At 40.7% G+C, this 16,838-nt stretch overlaps 1 protein-coding gene across 8 annotated transcripts in view; it reads right to left on the reverse strand.

Moving 5' to 3' along the window:
• Positions 1-737: 737 nt before the first annotated feature.
• The window catches only part of LOC118432370 (phosphatidylinositol phosphatase PTPRQ-like), an 82,853-nt gene continuing 66,752 nt past the window's right edge, over positions 738-16,838 (reverse strand). For all 8 annotated transcript variants that reach the window (XM_035843914.1, XM_035843906.1, XM_035843907.1 and 5 more), the window contains 7 exons: positions 5,136-5,146; positions 4,769-4,933; positions 4,154-4,429; positions 3,691-4,026; positions 3,443-3,551; positions 3,213-3,273; positions 738-1,637 (listed from right to left, as the gene is read on the reverse strand). In XM_035843914.1, coding sequence (XP_035699807.1) covers positions 957-1,637; positions 3,213-3,273; positions 3,443-3,551; positions 3,691-4,026; positions 4,154-4,429; positions 4,769-4,933; positions 5,136-5,146 — 1,639 coding nt within the window. In that variant the 3' untranslated portion in view covers positions 738-956. The remainder of the gene's footprint in view (positions 1,638-3,212; positions 3,274-3,442; positions 3,552-3,690; positions 4,027-4,153; positions 4,430-4,768; positions 4,934-5,135; positions 5,147-16,838) is intronic.

Genomic DNA, 16,838 nt, shown 5'->3' on the forward strand with positions numbered 1-16,838 from the left:
CAAGTTGAGGTTAGGCAGGAAGAATTTGAGGTCTGAATATGGGGAAAATTTGGTAACAGAAATGGTTTTGAAAAACAGAAGTTGTGGATACAATTAACGCTAGTTCACCTTTATCCGCATGGTAACCTATATATGTTGTTTTTAAAAGCGAGATATTTACGGATATCTAGTCGACGGAGGTTGGTTTCAAATTGCAATATCTTCATAGCATTCCAGTCTGCAACAAACGTCTGTCGACTTGATATCCCCAAATACTCCGACCTTATATGCAACGGATAAAGGTTACCCCGCGGATAAAGGTGAACTGACGTTACCTCCTTCCTAGCCTAACCACGACATGATTTATGATACATATACACAATAAACATGCATTGTTAGAACAATAATTCGTATCACTAACACTTGAGCCTTGCTAAAAACTTAATTCATCTTTTCAAACCTCTATTAGCTAAGCCTTTACCCTGCTTGAGACGACTCTACTTAATATAAAGTCTACTGATGCATGTTGGCCACATCATAACCATACATTATCAACTACTGTAAATGCGAAACTATCGTGGTGGTTTAATGTTCGCGTTTTTTGCGGTGACCACTTCACCGCAAACTTAAAACCACCGCAAACATATTTTCCATGGCAGTAAGAAACTACAGTGCATGGTGCTACCGCGAAAAGTCCCTTTTCCCGCTACTGCGAAATTAGATCCCAGAGAATTTAAATGCATTTACTCGGAGTATTGTACTAATACTAATAGCCTTATAGACTAAGACAGTACAACATGCTCTACCGGTAGTACAGACATATAGCCTGAACACAGCATCACACTTGTAGTTGCTGAAGTATAGCTGCAATTTGAGAAAATACAGTATCCCTGCACATTGTTCCTGTGAGAATTCATTACTTAAAGAAGTTTCATAGATACATCATACAGCACATGTCTAATATAATGAGGCGAGTTTCAAGCATTGGTAACATAAGGTGCCTCGTTTGGGTCAAACATTTTACACTTTACAGGACTAGGACTTTCTATATAAGGAATATCAGCATGTTTGGGGCTGCTTTGTTCACTTTTAGGAACTCTTTCAGACTTGTTCCCTTTTGTTCCTGTATTACTAACATAGTTGACATCCAAATCCTTTCTATAGTCCCTTTCAGCAGCCAACTTGGAACAGTCCGTTTTTGTGTCTAGGTTATCCATAGATGAATGTGTACTGGTGCGGTGCTTTAAGCCCTCTACCATTTTAGAATCCTGCTTGGTGACATAGTTGACTTTTAAGTCCTTGAAATTGCTATCAACATTAGCAAGCTTGGAATAGTCATCAAAATTGTTCTGTTGATTGTCTGAAGCCAAGTTTTCAGCCTTGCTCACATCTGATTGGAGGGCTGCATTCTCGTCCGATGCATTGCTATAACCGCTGCTGCTACCGCCAACGGAGTAGTGGGCCTTTTGTTCCGCTACGTTGAAGTCCACGTTGTTGTTCCCGTAATCGGACCCGAACGCAGAGTCGTGCGACCATTGGCGCTCCACCCGCAGCTTGCTGAAGTCGTCCAGGATCTCGGGAGTTTTCCCCGTTTGTTCACTCACTATGTGCAGGTTATTCAGGGTCTGGGGCCCGTCAGGAATGTAGCAGTACACCCCCTGCATAGTAAAAGAAAAAGAAAAAACTTGTTTAGCCTTTTTACCTACCTTTTGTTTTGTTATTCTATCATTAATTTTGACTATTACGATGACTCAAGCTTTGGTCATGTAAGGGCCACCAATAAAATAAAAAACCTAAAAAATGCATCATCTTTGTAATCCAAGTATACTTTTAAAGAGAAAAACAAGACATAGCAGTTTCATCTTGTCTAAATGATCGCCGAAACCTGTGTGGCACATGTGATGCACCAACTGCATGTAGTTAGTGGAAAAATTTATCCACATCGTAGAAGAAGAAGAAGTTTTTATGTGTACACGTGTGATAGTAATTAATACATCTGGTACTGAAGAAGACTGTAGTTTTCCTATGTACATAATACAGGCACTGAGGAAAACTGTAGCTTTCATATGTTTATAATACAGGTACTGAAGAAGACTGTAGTTTTCATATGTGCACACACATGTAACGGGGGCCGCCCTAAGATGGTTCCCGTCGTAAGACGGTACGGATTTTTGCTGATCTTATTATCCATAAGTACACCGTGTTTGTTGCCACTGACTATGCTGATTACAAAGGTAAATAAACCAGGTCCATGCACACAGCTTTAATTTGCATTCCACGTATACTTTAACATATTTACTTCATGTTTTTTTTAAAAACAGAATTCTAACAGTAATGTTGACAGTGCTGAATCACTGCGGTCACCGGCCTCTGCGCATTGGCGGCTCGTGTCGCTAACTATACGAACTCTTCCAAGCAGTCACACAACTGCCATGATACACATAAATAAAGCTCCATAAAACACTATGAATATGGGTCTTCAAATGTTTGTTGAGTAGAAAAGCAACCAAAAGGAAGCGACATAAACATTGCCACCATTGTACTCCCAAGGGAGTGTGGCCGTGAAGGTGGCAGACTAGAGAACGCTCCAAAGATTTATTTTACTGTAACAAATGATTCGTGCTGTCTATGAAAATAAGACTTGATAGAGAGATGTACATGGTATTTTCATATAATCAGACAGAGTTTTCTTGATGTTGGCGGTGTCGCTTTTTCGTAATGTTTTTTTTTTTAGTCGGGCATTCACAATCAGTTCATTCAGCCCATTGCTCGTAAAAAACATCAGCTGGATTGTTCTAGGTACAGCCTTCCTCATGTGAGACAAGAAGTACATACAGTCACGATTTTACTGTCAAAAGAAACTTAAGCTAAAATATCATACTGTTAATTTTTTTTCCTTAAATTTACCACTTACTTCTGAAGAGAGCAAAATGTAAAAAAGCGTACCAAGTTAGGCACACTGTCCAGCGTAGCACAAAAATGGAAGGTTACATACACGAAATTGTCTCACAGTGTTTGCCGCTTGTAGCACGCAGCACGAAAGGTTCATGAACCACATGAATACATTTCTTATTCAAGTATGTTGTTCAAATCTATGTGTTAAAGATTCAGTCATCAAAATTTGACCACTCTCAGGCAACTAGCGATAGAGCGCCATGAGTTTGAGCGCAAGAAAAAGCGTACCGTGTTGGGGCACCTCCCGTTAATGCAGGGAAAGAATGTATCTTTCTAACCTGGTTTGTGTCAGTGATGAAGTCTGCAGGTCCAGGGACATCATTCCTGCTACTCTTGTACCTAAATGGTATTTGTATAAAATGTTGTGAGCTTGGCATACATGTATTTCTAACTTCCAAGTGTAAGAAAAGGTTTAGTTTCATTATACAACAGTTTGCTTTACAAGTGAACTATCAATTGAATAATGTTTGTCAAAGCAGTATTATGTTAATGAAACTTATATACTTACATTTTCCTAAGACTGGGGACCAGTGCAGCCAGACCCACCATACATGCTATAAGTACAGCAAGTATGATCCCCACTTTAGCTTCCAAAGCCAGTCTGAGTCCCTGAATGTCTGAAACAGAAGACCTATTTTGTTTTAGGGAATCGCCAAAAATTTAAGCGAGTGGACATCATCCATATAGTCAAATCAACACGGCCTAAGTATCTATCAACATGCGATGTATTTTTAAGGTGAAAAAAAAAATCCTTACCCTTAGATGAGGGAGATGTCCCTGGTCTGGTATCACATGACAGGTATTCAGTAGACACTGGTCCATTAAACACCTCTCCTGTTCCTGGGTCCCTCGTCCGGGCACGTACCCTGAAAAATAACTCCAGTCCATCGGAACAAGTGTCAGCCAGCTTGTCATTGGTCCATTGCGTTGTGGTGGTGACGGCAATGTTGTCGTTCCTGAGATCTTTCCTTCCGTATGAAACGATATAGCTGATGTCGCGCCCATTTTTCAGCACAGGTGGAGTCCAAGAGACACTTACGTCGCCGTTTGTGGGGTCGAAACGTGCCACTAGATTTTGCACAATTCCAGGTGCTGAAAAAAGAAAAGAAAATCAATGTAAGTATTGCAATAGGTTATGTTCAATAGACAGGTCTGGGGTGTCAATCAAAATAAGCTGTTCAACCAGCAAGTCATCATAATACAGAGACCTTGTACAAACCTCCAACTTTGGTTCGAACAAGCTCCACAGGTGACAAGGGTCCACATGGGGTTTCTGCCGCAGTACAACCTTGTACTTGAATGACGTAGTTGGTGTTTCCTTCAAGACCCTCTAAAACAAACGCTGTGTGGTTCCCATCTGACATGGTGTCATTTCCATGTTTAATGATGTAATAACGGATGATTCCATTTGGCTGAGATGGGGGTGTCCAGGATAAGGTGATATTGTTCACAGCGATATCATTGATCTGCACATCTGCTGGGGGGTCACTCGGAGCTAGAAACACATAGAGGCAAAGGTACAACAAAATGTATTCACTTCAGCATGCACAATTCAGTTCAGCTCAGTTACTGAGAAAAGAATTCCACTTATCCCTGGCTTACATAGGACTTAAAATGACTGCAGGAATTACATTCTACAAAAATGCATCATTCAACTACTGATATAATTAAGTAAGTACAGTGAACAATCAATGATAAATTGACTTGTAATTGGTTGAGTTGAGGTCAGCAAATAGTATCCAAGATGGCTGACCCATGACATCACAAATCATCATGGCGGCATCCATGAACTGGCAGGTAAAACAGAAACCTGAAACAAGCAGCTGTACCTCACCTGCCTGACTAGTCCGTGCCCCTGTGGGTGGAGACTTGTTCCCCTCCCCCTGTGATGTAACTGCCGACAGTCTGACTGAGTAGAGCGTGAATGGTTCCAGCCCTGACAGGGAGAACTGTACAGGCTGGGCATCATCCGTGATGTTTACTGATGCATTCCGCTCAGCTGTTGAAGAAGAAGAAAAAAATTGTTTTTGAACTTTTAGCATTATTTACACTTTAATAACAGCATGTAACACAGTTCATCAAGCCAATGTGTTCTCCAAAAAGGGTGGTCATACTAGCTGACTCATACAGATACAACAAAACAAACAAACAAAGAAACACACCAACTATAACAAAAACAGAGGTGATAAGTAGACACAAACCTGTAGGAGTCCGCTTCCCCCTGACAGTAGGTGTAACATAGTAATACACCCTGTATGTGGTGATGATCCCCCTCCTGTCCTGTAGAGGTGGTGGCTTCCATTTCACCAGGAGAGACCTGGAGGTTTCAGCTTGGACTGTCACATTCTGGGGTGGGGAGGATGGCACTGGGACATAAAAATGGGCAGAATTAACATTTATGATCCAAACAATTGTCAGGGCTTGAACTTCATAATTGTGTATACACACCGATTATTTTGCGCCCTGATTACGCAGTTTATTTTAGTATGCCAGAAATACGGCACCATTGAATTAGTCCCTGCTGTAGACTAGACAGTGCTTGCACAACTGTGAGGCCTAAAGGCCAAAGAAAGGAGATGGGCACCACCTTATACAGTGTGAATGACAAGTGTGGGTATGATTTTAACTAATATACATAACAGATACACTCACAAATAATATGTTATAGGTTTTAATATAAGAAGAAGAAAAAAAAAACATCAAGGACATCTAAGTCACTTTGAAACTTTTGCTCCTGTCAATCTTATTTGTTCCATCTTACAATTATAATTTGCATGTAAAGCCTACTCAACAATAGAGGATAGTTCAAGATGCCTTCTTACCTCCTTGTACAACATAACCAGCAGCAGTGTTGGATGTCTCACTCTGTCCTGCTGAGTTCACTGCCTTCACCACAAATCTGTAGCGAGTCAGAGGTCTCCAACTGTCAATCACTTTGATTGACAGCTCATCCCCAGCAACAGACATGTTCTTCTCCAGCCCCAGGCAGGTTACATCTGTTTCCAGCTCACACCACAGGATGAGGTAGGTTTCAATGCCTCCTACTTCTGCTGGGGGTTGCCATGACAACTGAAGGTTGTTGTCGCTTGTTGCCATGGCAACGAGGTCTCTGGGAGGATCTGGCTCTGCAGGAGACGGAACATAATTTCCTTAAGTTATGTGTTGTGACAAAAATCTGTATGAGAACAACGTTATTCTGTCAAAACACTGATACCATCAATTTTGCTTTGTCTAAATTGTCTATGTCAGCAGAGCTTAATTAGCCCTTTATAATAGTCACAGGCTAGTTGGGTATCCCAAACTGTTCATGATGAACAGAAAAACCAATACTTGAATAGATAAAGCATTCATTGATTGCCACAGATTAGCATGGGTGCCATCCTCTGTAGTGACCACTGGCTCAATACTTACTGGCTTGTGTGTCACTTTTCTAACTTACGCAGCTGCCTACCCCTGTGTCAGGGACCTGGTGACAGCAGCAGTTTAATCAAACACTGGATACTACTCTAACCACTACTACTACAGCAACACCATAAGCCAGCTCACTTTTCGCTCTGTCCGGAATGACGAGGGACGTCGCGGGAGATTCTCCCTCCCCGTTATACGCCATGATGTCCACTCGGTAGGCGGACAGTTTCAGGTTGCCCAGGGTGTGGGTGTAGGTCTGAGCGCCGCTGTCAATCACTGTCAACTCCATCACCTCATCTGTTCTCACGTCTCGGACTCTGATGCGGTACCCCAGGAGAACTCCGTTAGAATCTGTCGGTGACAAAGCCTGAGGGAGAAAAATACTTGTTAAAGGGAAGCTACACAGAAAATTGAAAAGCCTAGCTACCAAGTACCATACTATGCTTTATATCATAGCCGATCTGTATTTACATTCAATATCGGGGTTCTGACCGGTACCATATATAATATATGGTACGTGGCTAAATAATAATATTTAACTTAGTTCAATGCAAACAATTTTGAACTTGCTTGCATGCGCTACAATCGAAAACTCAAACTACTGTTTCATTCATTGGCCAGGTTCTTTTGTTCCAATTGACGAAGTAATGTTGACACAATGTGCATTGATGTCACATCTTTTGCACTTTTGCACTAAACTTGAGTTTCATCAGGTTGATATGATATAAATAAAATAAAACACAATGTATTCTGTATCACCCTCGGTCTCAGCCCTCCCGCGGGTCGGATCACCCTCCAGCCTTTGGGCAACACGGTAATCATTTACCCGAACGGGAGGCCTGCCGCATCCCAGGTATTCAACTACAAGTAGAAGGGAATGCCATCCCTTAAAGTCAGCAGATAACCTCAACGGTGCTGTATGTCTCAACTACTAAGCCATTACCTGCCACTGCAAGGTGACGTTTCGTAGCCCTTTTCTGTAGTCTAACCACACATCTTCTGGTGTCTGTACCTCAGGACCACGGTCTGGGGCTGAGTTTAAAGAAAATGGCATTATTAAATCATACAATCTCTTGATGCGCACAATACAATAAAGGAAAAACAGTTCAACGATCTTGAACCTCTACAAAGTATCTAGAGTCTCTTGTATGTCTAACATAACTACAAAAACACATGATTAACGAATAGTTCTGCAACCTCTGAACTCTACTTCCTGTCCTTTATGGTGACACCATCTTCCCACTAACTTCCTGCCACTCTACTGAATGTATCCAAATATCTACAAACACAACAGAACACAAACATCCAGACACTCCTAAAACAAAACCTACGTACACATGCAGAGGCACCAATATTACAATATACATTACTGTATGCAAAAATAAGTCGGTTTTGTTACCTGTGGCATTAGTTTGTGCTTCCACAGTAAATGTGAACTCTCCCCAATTATTTTGTTTTAATTCAGGCCTGCACCTGACACAAACTTTGTACAGTGTGTACGGAGTCAGGTTTAGCAGCTCCGCCTTGAAGTTGGATGCATGTCGATACCAGAAAACCGAAACATCTGATGTCTGCAGCGTGCGAAGAAGACAATTTCAAACAATGAGGTGGTGACGGGCAATGTACATAAATCATCATCATACATACTAGTAATCTTCGTCATATACCTAAACCATTGAAAAATTGTTGAAAAATTATAAAATCAGATACAACTACATCTATTACACAAGAGAAATGTAATAGATGTTATGGAAATGCCTTGTTAGATATGACCACAGAAATGTCCACTAACCATGGTTCTGTTCTGTTGTGAGGTGTATTCAACCTGACAAGTGTAGCTGTTTCCATGCTCTATTATATCTGCACACTCTGGCATCTTCCATCGTACTGTCAACTGTGTACTGCTGTCAGGCTGCACAGTCAGGTCTTCAGGGGGGTGGGGTTTGGCTGTGGAGTAAAACAGTAGCATAAAATAAAGCAAACATTTCAAGCAATATAAACTGTGTGCTTTAGCCTCACTGCAGAGTGCAGACCTAGTGAGTGTGTCCTGCTTGTACTTATAGCCCCTTCACTTAACCCCTTGTAGTACTGTCAAACCTGCCAAGAAGACCAGGTGGTCCCTATGTGGTCCCTGACTTCATACCTCTGGTACCTATTCCACGTATCGACCACCACGAAGGGGGGCATCTATTAATTAAAGTCCACGGATAGTGGTGCGTACCTAAAACCCAGACCTGGAATTGGAGCTAAAAATGTTTAGGTTCATTAGTCTGTCACTCATATTACGTTTTTGAGGAAGGTTTGTTCAAATAGAACAGTGCCATACTACAGCTGTGTCAAAACAAATTGACACAGTTGCGCCAATGGCGAAGATTTCCGTTCTGAAAAGAGGTTTGTACGGATGAAACAGAGACTTTCAACATGTGTATCATATCAAAATTTTTCGACACCCACTTGGGAAATGGTTAACACCATCAATTTCGACTTTGGATACAAAAAGTAAAGTCGTATCTCAAAATAAACCCCCCCCCCACCCCACCCAAAAAAAATAATTTGCATTATATGCAATAGGGAACAGCCATGTAACTGCCCAACGACGTGTGCTGGGACTACCAAACTTGTTGACTTCTCCTTAAATTTACTTGGCAACAAGTTTAAGATAATAAAATAAGTTTATGATATTTTGTGTTGCCATGGCAACAGGCAACAGGCATAGTTTACAAAATTCAGTTAGAACCAGTCTGAAGTTAGAACCGTTTAGAACCGGTCAGAACCAGTTAGAACCAGTCAGAACCGGTCAGAACCAGTCTGAATCAGTTTGAACCGGTCAAAACCAGTTAGAACCGGACAGAACCGGTTTAAAGCATTTAGAACCGGTCAGAACCAGTTAGAACCGGTCAGAACAGGTTTGAACCGGTTAGAACCAGTTAGAACCGGTCAGAACCAGTTTGAACCGGTTAGAACCAGTTAGAAGCTGTCAGAACCAGTTAGAACCGGTTTGAACCATTTAGAACCGGTCAGAACCGGTTTGAATCAGTTAGAACCGGTTTGAACCGTCAGAACCAGTTTGAACCGGTCAGAACCGGTTTGAACCGGTCAGAACCTTTCCCTTGTGTTCTAAACCATCTTAAACCTTCCATAGACAGTGACATTTGCACTGGAAAGAGACAAAAACATTTCGTGGTTATAACTGCCCTTTTGTGTTTACAATGGCTGTATATAATTTCCATATATTTTTCACATTGTATTTCAATTCACGCTAACATGCAATTTTATATGCACCATTTCTCCTTAGCCTGACTATAATCGCGCTCCAGCGGTCGGCTTTACAATATTGCCGCCAACCTATAGATTGTGTAAACACAGGCTAGTACATCCCCCTCAAAAAAGAAAAATTTCTAGTACACATAATATGCAATGATAGGTTCAGGTCTGGACTTAAAGTCCGGACCTGAACCTGAACTGCTGGACCTGAATCCGGACCTGAACCTGAATACACTGGACACATGTAGTTGTACCAAAAGTACTGGTTGAGATTAAAACATGTCTACCGCAACCAAACAGTAAAAGCATTATGCATCACCTCTACATACAGCAGAAAATAATGACTTCTTAATCTAAGCAATGAAAGCATGGTACTTTAACGGTTGAGTGCCTTTCAATCTTTTTAGTCCATGAAAGTTTTATACATGTACCATCCATGCCTTGATTGCCATTATGTTCATCAGGTTCAAAGAGATATCAGGTGACCTACCTATATCAGTTTTTTGAAATCTTATTGTTTGGGACTCTGAGTTGGATGTTTCCACCTTCACTTCAAATGTGTCATGAGTGGATTCACAGTGCAGAAACGGGATTTCACACATGCCGTCTGATGAACTGCTACACACTTGCCATGTGGTATAGCTGAAAAACAACACGGAACAACTTTTTACGATTTGCAATACAAAACATTAGGGTTATACAATGTATATGTAACATAGAAAACAAACTAGACTACCGGCCAATCAGAAAGCTTGAAAGGTAGTCATCTAACTTCTCAGTCTGGCGAGCAGAAAAAATAAGAAGAACGGGCCAGAGAAAATAAAATGTTTTTCTTCAGAAAAATAAACATAACATACAGGAAATAGCACAACAATTATACTTTAAGTTTAACACATAGCAAATCTTAACTTTTAACAATCGAATAGTTTCCCCAATTGAACCAGAGAAATCTGTATTTTGAAAATGTCAGCTCAGCATTTTGAAAGTATATTTGTTATATATTTGAACTGGACTAAGCTACTTTGTACAATGTACTAGCACATTTAGGTGACATGATAAAAACTGCAGTCAAACTGAGGATGCAGCCTTTTAACCTTGTGCATGATGATGATGGTTGCAGTTTGAAGAAGGGTGAGTATGAAACACCAGGCTGTGTGTGCCATGTACATGTGATGTTGGAATCTTCGTGGGTTGCACTGCACACTGCACAGCTCAGTCCCAGGGCTGCTAGAAGTCAGATACAAATATGAACACACAATACTATATACTAATAGCACATTTTTAGGTACATGTATTAAACAATATTCTGCGTGCAAGTAAATTAAATGTACAATATTTCCAATCCCTTCCCATTCAAAATCAGCCAGGACTTTTCCAAAATCACCCCTGTACAAAAATGGTCAATTCTAAAATACTCCTTTCTTTTAATACAATTCTGTAATTCCCAGGACACATGAAATACTTACAGGCATCTGATGTTTGCATTCCAGCCAGAATACAAAGGATGGTGGGAATGAAGGTATGTTCTTGCATGGCCTTAACCTTTGACCTCTCCCTCCTAGTCATCCTGATTGGTGAAAGGACTGGTGAGGAAACTGCCAAGCTTGCCCAGTGGAAATTGTTTGAGCTACATATCCTGAAAATAAGATACAATTCGTACCAGCTTTAAATACATAATGAAGAGGTCGCCACGAAAATTGTGAACATAAAACCACAGCGAACATAACTTCTACAGTATCAACTGCCACCTAGGGGGTTCTAGAGGAAATGCAGGAATGGATATTGCCAAGTTTGCCCAGTGGAACTGCATTTAACCTGAATTTTTTTATAAAGATAAGATCTGGTCAGCATGACCAGCCCCTCCATTTCTCTGAACTATCGGATAACAGCTCAGTGTACTGTTCCAAGCAACTGCAATGGCCGGTGTGGCGGCTCCTTTCATGTGTTCTCCATGGCAACTTGCCTCCCACAACTTGTCCGGCGAGGACGAAAGCGGCCTGGGTTGCCCGTCCGCCCTATTTCCTCTTTCTTGGGCGCGTCCGGGCGTCTCATACGATGCAAAAAGCAGGTAGTAAACATTAAAACATGAACTGTATTCACGTATGAAGAGTTGCTGGACGAAAAAATGCCACTTTGATTTGCGCGCAATACTAGTACCAGTATCCCGTTGTCTGAGTGTAAAATGGGCCTTTAATAGCACTGTAGAGATAGACCACAATTAGTCACAATGGTGGGGTTACAAAGCTAAAGAAACTAGCTAGAAATTCAAATTGTTTTCCCTAATCCATATTTTCCCTTCTCTTTCAATTACTGTATGGTATCAGAAAGACACAAGATCCTCCACAATTCTTTACGATTTGCCCATGAAGTTGATTAAACGTTACCGCTTGCTCTGCTAGAAGGTGAATTGATGACATTTTGTATTTCAAGGTCATGAAAAGGTTATTTGAAACACAAGTTTCCATGACAGCAGGTGATTTGTGGTATCTTCAACCACAAGGAAAGATTTTGCCTCACCATATCTTTTAAACCTCAAACCCACACAGTTGGGTCTAAAAAGGGAAGTTCAACACCACAACAGAGTCTGAATAATTGTTCAAGTTAAGTCAATTCAAGTCAGTGCGACTACTCAGATATACATAAAGGTAATATGTTAGTTGGATAGACCATTTAGAACAAAACATCCTAAAAGATTGCAATGAAACCATTACCACTCAACATGTGCACTGTAATGCTGAACTTAGGATTTAGACCCAAAGTAAGGCAATATGTTCCCATTGAAATTTTCCTGTCTTTGTTCCTTTTCTCCTTTCACATATTCCCCTGTAGTCGGGCCGTGTCTGTGAACTTTGGAACAACAAAGATGGCTTTGTCAGAAGCACTTTGGCTACGGATGAAAGGTTGGATACGTGTTGTTTCTCAATCAACATAATGCTTCAGTTGCTGTGGATTCTATGTCCATTTGAGCATAGTTTGCAACCGTTACAATTTTCCGAACTTTATTTTCATAAGTAGTTTTTTTCTCTCTACCAAAAGAAACTACATACAGCTATATTGGAAGCTTTTACAGAAGACTTTACTTAACAATTCATCAAATCCATGAAAGCTTAAAATTGCAGTTGTTTCATTTTCAAAGTTTTTACTTTGTGATATGACACCGACAGTTAACGCCCCCTCATTATCAAACCCCAGCCAGCGAGAGATTGTGCACAGCGTAGTCATAACCCAAACTACGTATTTCCAGCCATACTGCGACATAGCTGGATTACAACATCTTACCCCACCAATTTATACCTCACTTTGATACATAACGTTACATGTATTCTCCCCAAATACTAGTACTAGTACACGTACACTACACCCAGAGCAAGATATACATTCGAGCGTATCGCCATTTTGAGGACCAGAAGAATTTCCCGAGGGTATAGTTTCGGTCCATGGTTCATGCTTTCTAATGTAGTACCTTATAGAAGCTTTTCAAACCCTGTTCACAGCGACAGAAGACAGCTTGATTCCTTCACTTAGAATCTGTACAGAAAATATATTCCCACCTGTGAGACAAAGTTGGTGACAACGTTAGAGATCTTCAAGCTTACAGCAATGACCTGTACGTGCCTAACACCCTGTCTGTAAATACTGTCTAACCTGTTTACCTGTCTCTACACTTGACTTGACACTGAAAAGTCAAAGTTCAACAACGGACGTGGGAAACCGTAGATGCGCACCATGCAAAAGCAGGATCTAACTTGCATGATGAATGTAAAGTGGGCCATATTCCATGAAAGGACTCTCACATGTGACATTTTTATCTGAGAAAGGGAGGTATATCATTAGATATCATATATACAAATGTATGAATGATTTGCATAATTGACAGGAAATATTATAATTCCATATTGGTACATGGCAGGAATTTTATACTTGGCATGGCATTTAAAAATCAAATCAGGGCCTCATAACTTAAATGAGTCATTTCTTATGAGGTCGCATTAAATTCCTCGTAGTTAGGCCCGATTTATATTGGAAACGGATACCGTCATGCGACACCCGTCATGCAAAATGGTGCATATTTCATCTTGAAACAGTTCATACCTGAATAACGTTTATATTTTTAATGTTCACTACCCGCATTTTCCTTCGTATGTGACGCAACAGATCTAGATGAGGCACATGTACAGGGCGGGCGCCATGGTAGCGCAAGCCAGGTCATAGGAAATTTTATTTCACGCGTCGACGTGACAGGTGGGTTGATGGGTGTTCTCGGACGGTCTGTCTTGGGTGGTGTGGCGCGTTTGTTTTTTTTTGGTTTTTTTTACCAATCTATGCGTTATTACTTCTACTATTATGATGGTCATGTTTTGGTTGTTGTCATTACCTCCTCTTTGTTTTGTCTACCCTAAATCGAAAAGAGGTCGATTATCCTGTAAATTGAAGGTCACACCGTTTCCTTGTTTGGTAACTATGAGACTTGATATATCTTGAGTCTCCCTACTGACAGTAGATATTAAAGTATATAACATGTAAATAAAAAGATTATCTTTCAAGCATCATTGTCCACCTATTTCTTCCAAGCCAAAGTCTAAACGCACGGTTTAACGTTGAATGGTTAACATTTCGATCAAGAGCCCAGCCGAATCCTATACAATACAAACAAACAAATTATCATCCGGTTTTTAATTGTCCTTTTTGTTTCGGGTGATACCGGATCGTATGAATTCCGTAAGGATCGTATGTTTAGTAGTGGATCGTATGAATTCAGTATGGACGGTATTAATCTCCAAGCAGATCCTACAATGGCATAAGATAGTACCAAACTGTCCAAGGAGTGTAGTCAGCCAAGAGGTGTCCATTTGCCATGTAATGATGTACCGAAACACACTACTAAGCCGGCTTCACTCCTCTGCCAGCTTTTGATACTAATCTATGCTACCGTAGGATCTGCTTGGAGATTAGGACGGTATGTTTTCCGTAAGGATCGTATGCATACTGTAAATGCATATAAGTTCGCGGGGATTTAATTTCGCGGTAGCGGGAAAAGGGACCTTTCGCGGTGGTTTTAAGTTCGCGGTAACACCATAGACTACAATCTATACCATAATAGAAAAATGTTCGCGGTGGTTTTAAATTCGCGGTGAAGTGGTCACCGCGAAAACCGCGAACATTAATCCACCGCGAACATTTCTGCATTTACAGTACTTAGTTAGACACCTCTTATCATCATTTACTTCAAGTTCAATGGTGGGAAAGATCAGTGGGTACTGGAATCACGTATATTTTATCGCTCGCGGTCAATTGATCAGCATTTCCTCTATTAGTCTATAGTGACCACCTGTCTATAGTGGCCAGTACCTTGAGTGGCCGCTATAGACAGGTTTAACTGTACTCTCCAAGCAGAGGTCGAGTCGCGGAGATATACTAGTAGTCGAAAAAAAATAGAGTATATCTCCGCGACTCGACCTCTGCTTGTTTTGACCACCAGTGACGTCAGAGCCACTGAGCCAGAGGGCGTGACTCACTCGGAAAGGTCACGTGACTATCGTTTCCGGCATGGCGGACCGACTGGGTGTTCTTTGACGAGTGAAATCTCCCAAAGTTGCGGTAAGTTATCCCTCTTCTAACCACTCCAACATAACCTCAGAGTCCGATCTACGAACTTGAGAGGGTTGTAGAAACCAGATCTTACAGTAGACTTGGTGTTGAAAACTTTTAGTTGCTTCGAGAGGCGTTCTAAATATGGTAATCTTGTCGTAAAAGGACGCGGCGAAAATTTGTAGTGCAGTTTCTGCCTTGTTGTTCAGCAACCATGACCATGGACGTTCAGTTTCCAGGTTTGAAGAGTACAAATTACTGTCTTATCATGCTTCGAACGGTAATCATAGCGGTTACTTACCTTTTCTAGTGTCACACGGGCTTATTAATTGGGTTGTTACTGTACCGTTACGTCTTAGATACTGTTTTGCCCCGAGGAATTAGCCTAGAAGATGGGACGTTTTGCTACCGGACTGTCGTTTTGTTTGCACGCTTAATTGTGCAGTTCAGAGAGTATGGTGGGGGACTCGCTGACGTGTCCTCAAATAGTTTTCAACTTACAGAATACTTTTAAAAATGCCTACACGTGTTCAAAATGATTTGAATGGAAACATATAAACATCTAGAGCCTGCCAACAACGTAGGGCGTCCCGGGATCACAGCTGTTTTATTTTACTTCCTCAAACTCTAGGCCAGTCCCCTTGTGGCTATGGCTGGAGATATGGGCGAGCTTATCACAAATTTAAATCAGCACGTATACAATGCGTCAGCATATTACTAGAAAAATACTATTACCCTTAAATGACGACACGTTTTTTCAACAACAAAACGATTTTCAGGAGAATTCAACTATCTTAAATGCTATTTTTGAAGATGAGAGCAGATAAGGGATTAATTGACCGAAGATAGGCTTTCTTGGAACCCTGGCCAGAGTACATGTGGTGTTGATATCAGGGGGCAGGGGGCACTCTCTCTACCTGAAGGACTTTGTAAATAATGTTGCCCACCTTCGACATTCATAGATAAAAATATCTTTGTATTAGATATGAATATTATGATGGTATTTTAGGTGGTACACTGTACCTATAATTTATGTCTGTTTGTGTAGGAGGTTGGGCGTGTTTTGAGCGTTTTGTTCTTGTGGGTGCAGTGTTTACTTTCTGCCAGCACTTAATTTGTAGACCAGTAACCACATTTGCAAATACAGTGCAATAGCTGTCTCAGATATGCTGTTTGATAGAAGAATTCCTGGAGATGTTTTAAGTCCCCAAACATACCATTTAACATTTTTATCATTTTTTTTAAAGAAAAGATATTATGAATATGAGACATTCCTGAATGTTCAATTATGAATTGGCATATAATTGTTTTTTTAAGTTTTTATCCCTTGTCCCATTGTCTGTTAACCAAAGAGGGTAATATCAAGACATAAAATCAGTGTTTTGGTGACAGGGAGAATACTGTCAATTCATTTATTTTCCCAGGACTTTTGTAAAGAAAAAAAGAGGTGTTAACGTTGGTTCACGGTTTGTGCGTTAATAAATATATGTATTGGAGACACATATTCGTGGCATTATGAACTTGTGGTGGTGAGGTCACTTTGAAAGCAAATTAAAAGCACTGCAAATGTTTGAAGATTCACAGTAATTGTTTCTGCAATTTGAGGATTAAATGGAGCAATTGTTACTCTGAGATTAACTCCA

Source organism: Branchiostoma floridae, chromosome 15, assembly GCF_000003815.2.
Source record: "Branchiostoma floridae strain S238N-H82 chromosome 15, Bfl_VNyyK, whole genome shotgun sequence".
Lineage (NCBI taxonomy): Eukaryota > Metazoa > Chordata > Leptocardii > Amphioxiformes > Branchiostomatidae > Branchiostoma > Branchiostoma floridae.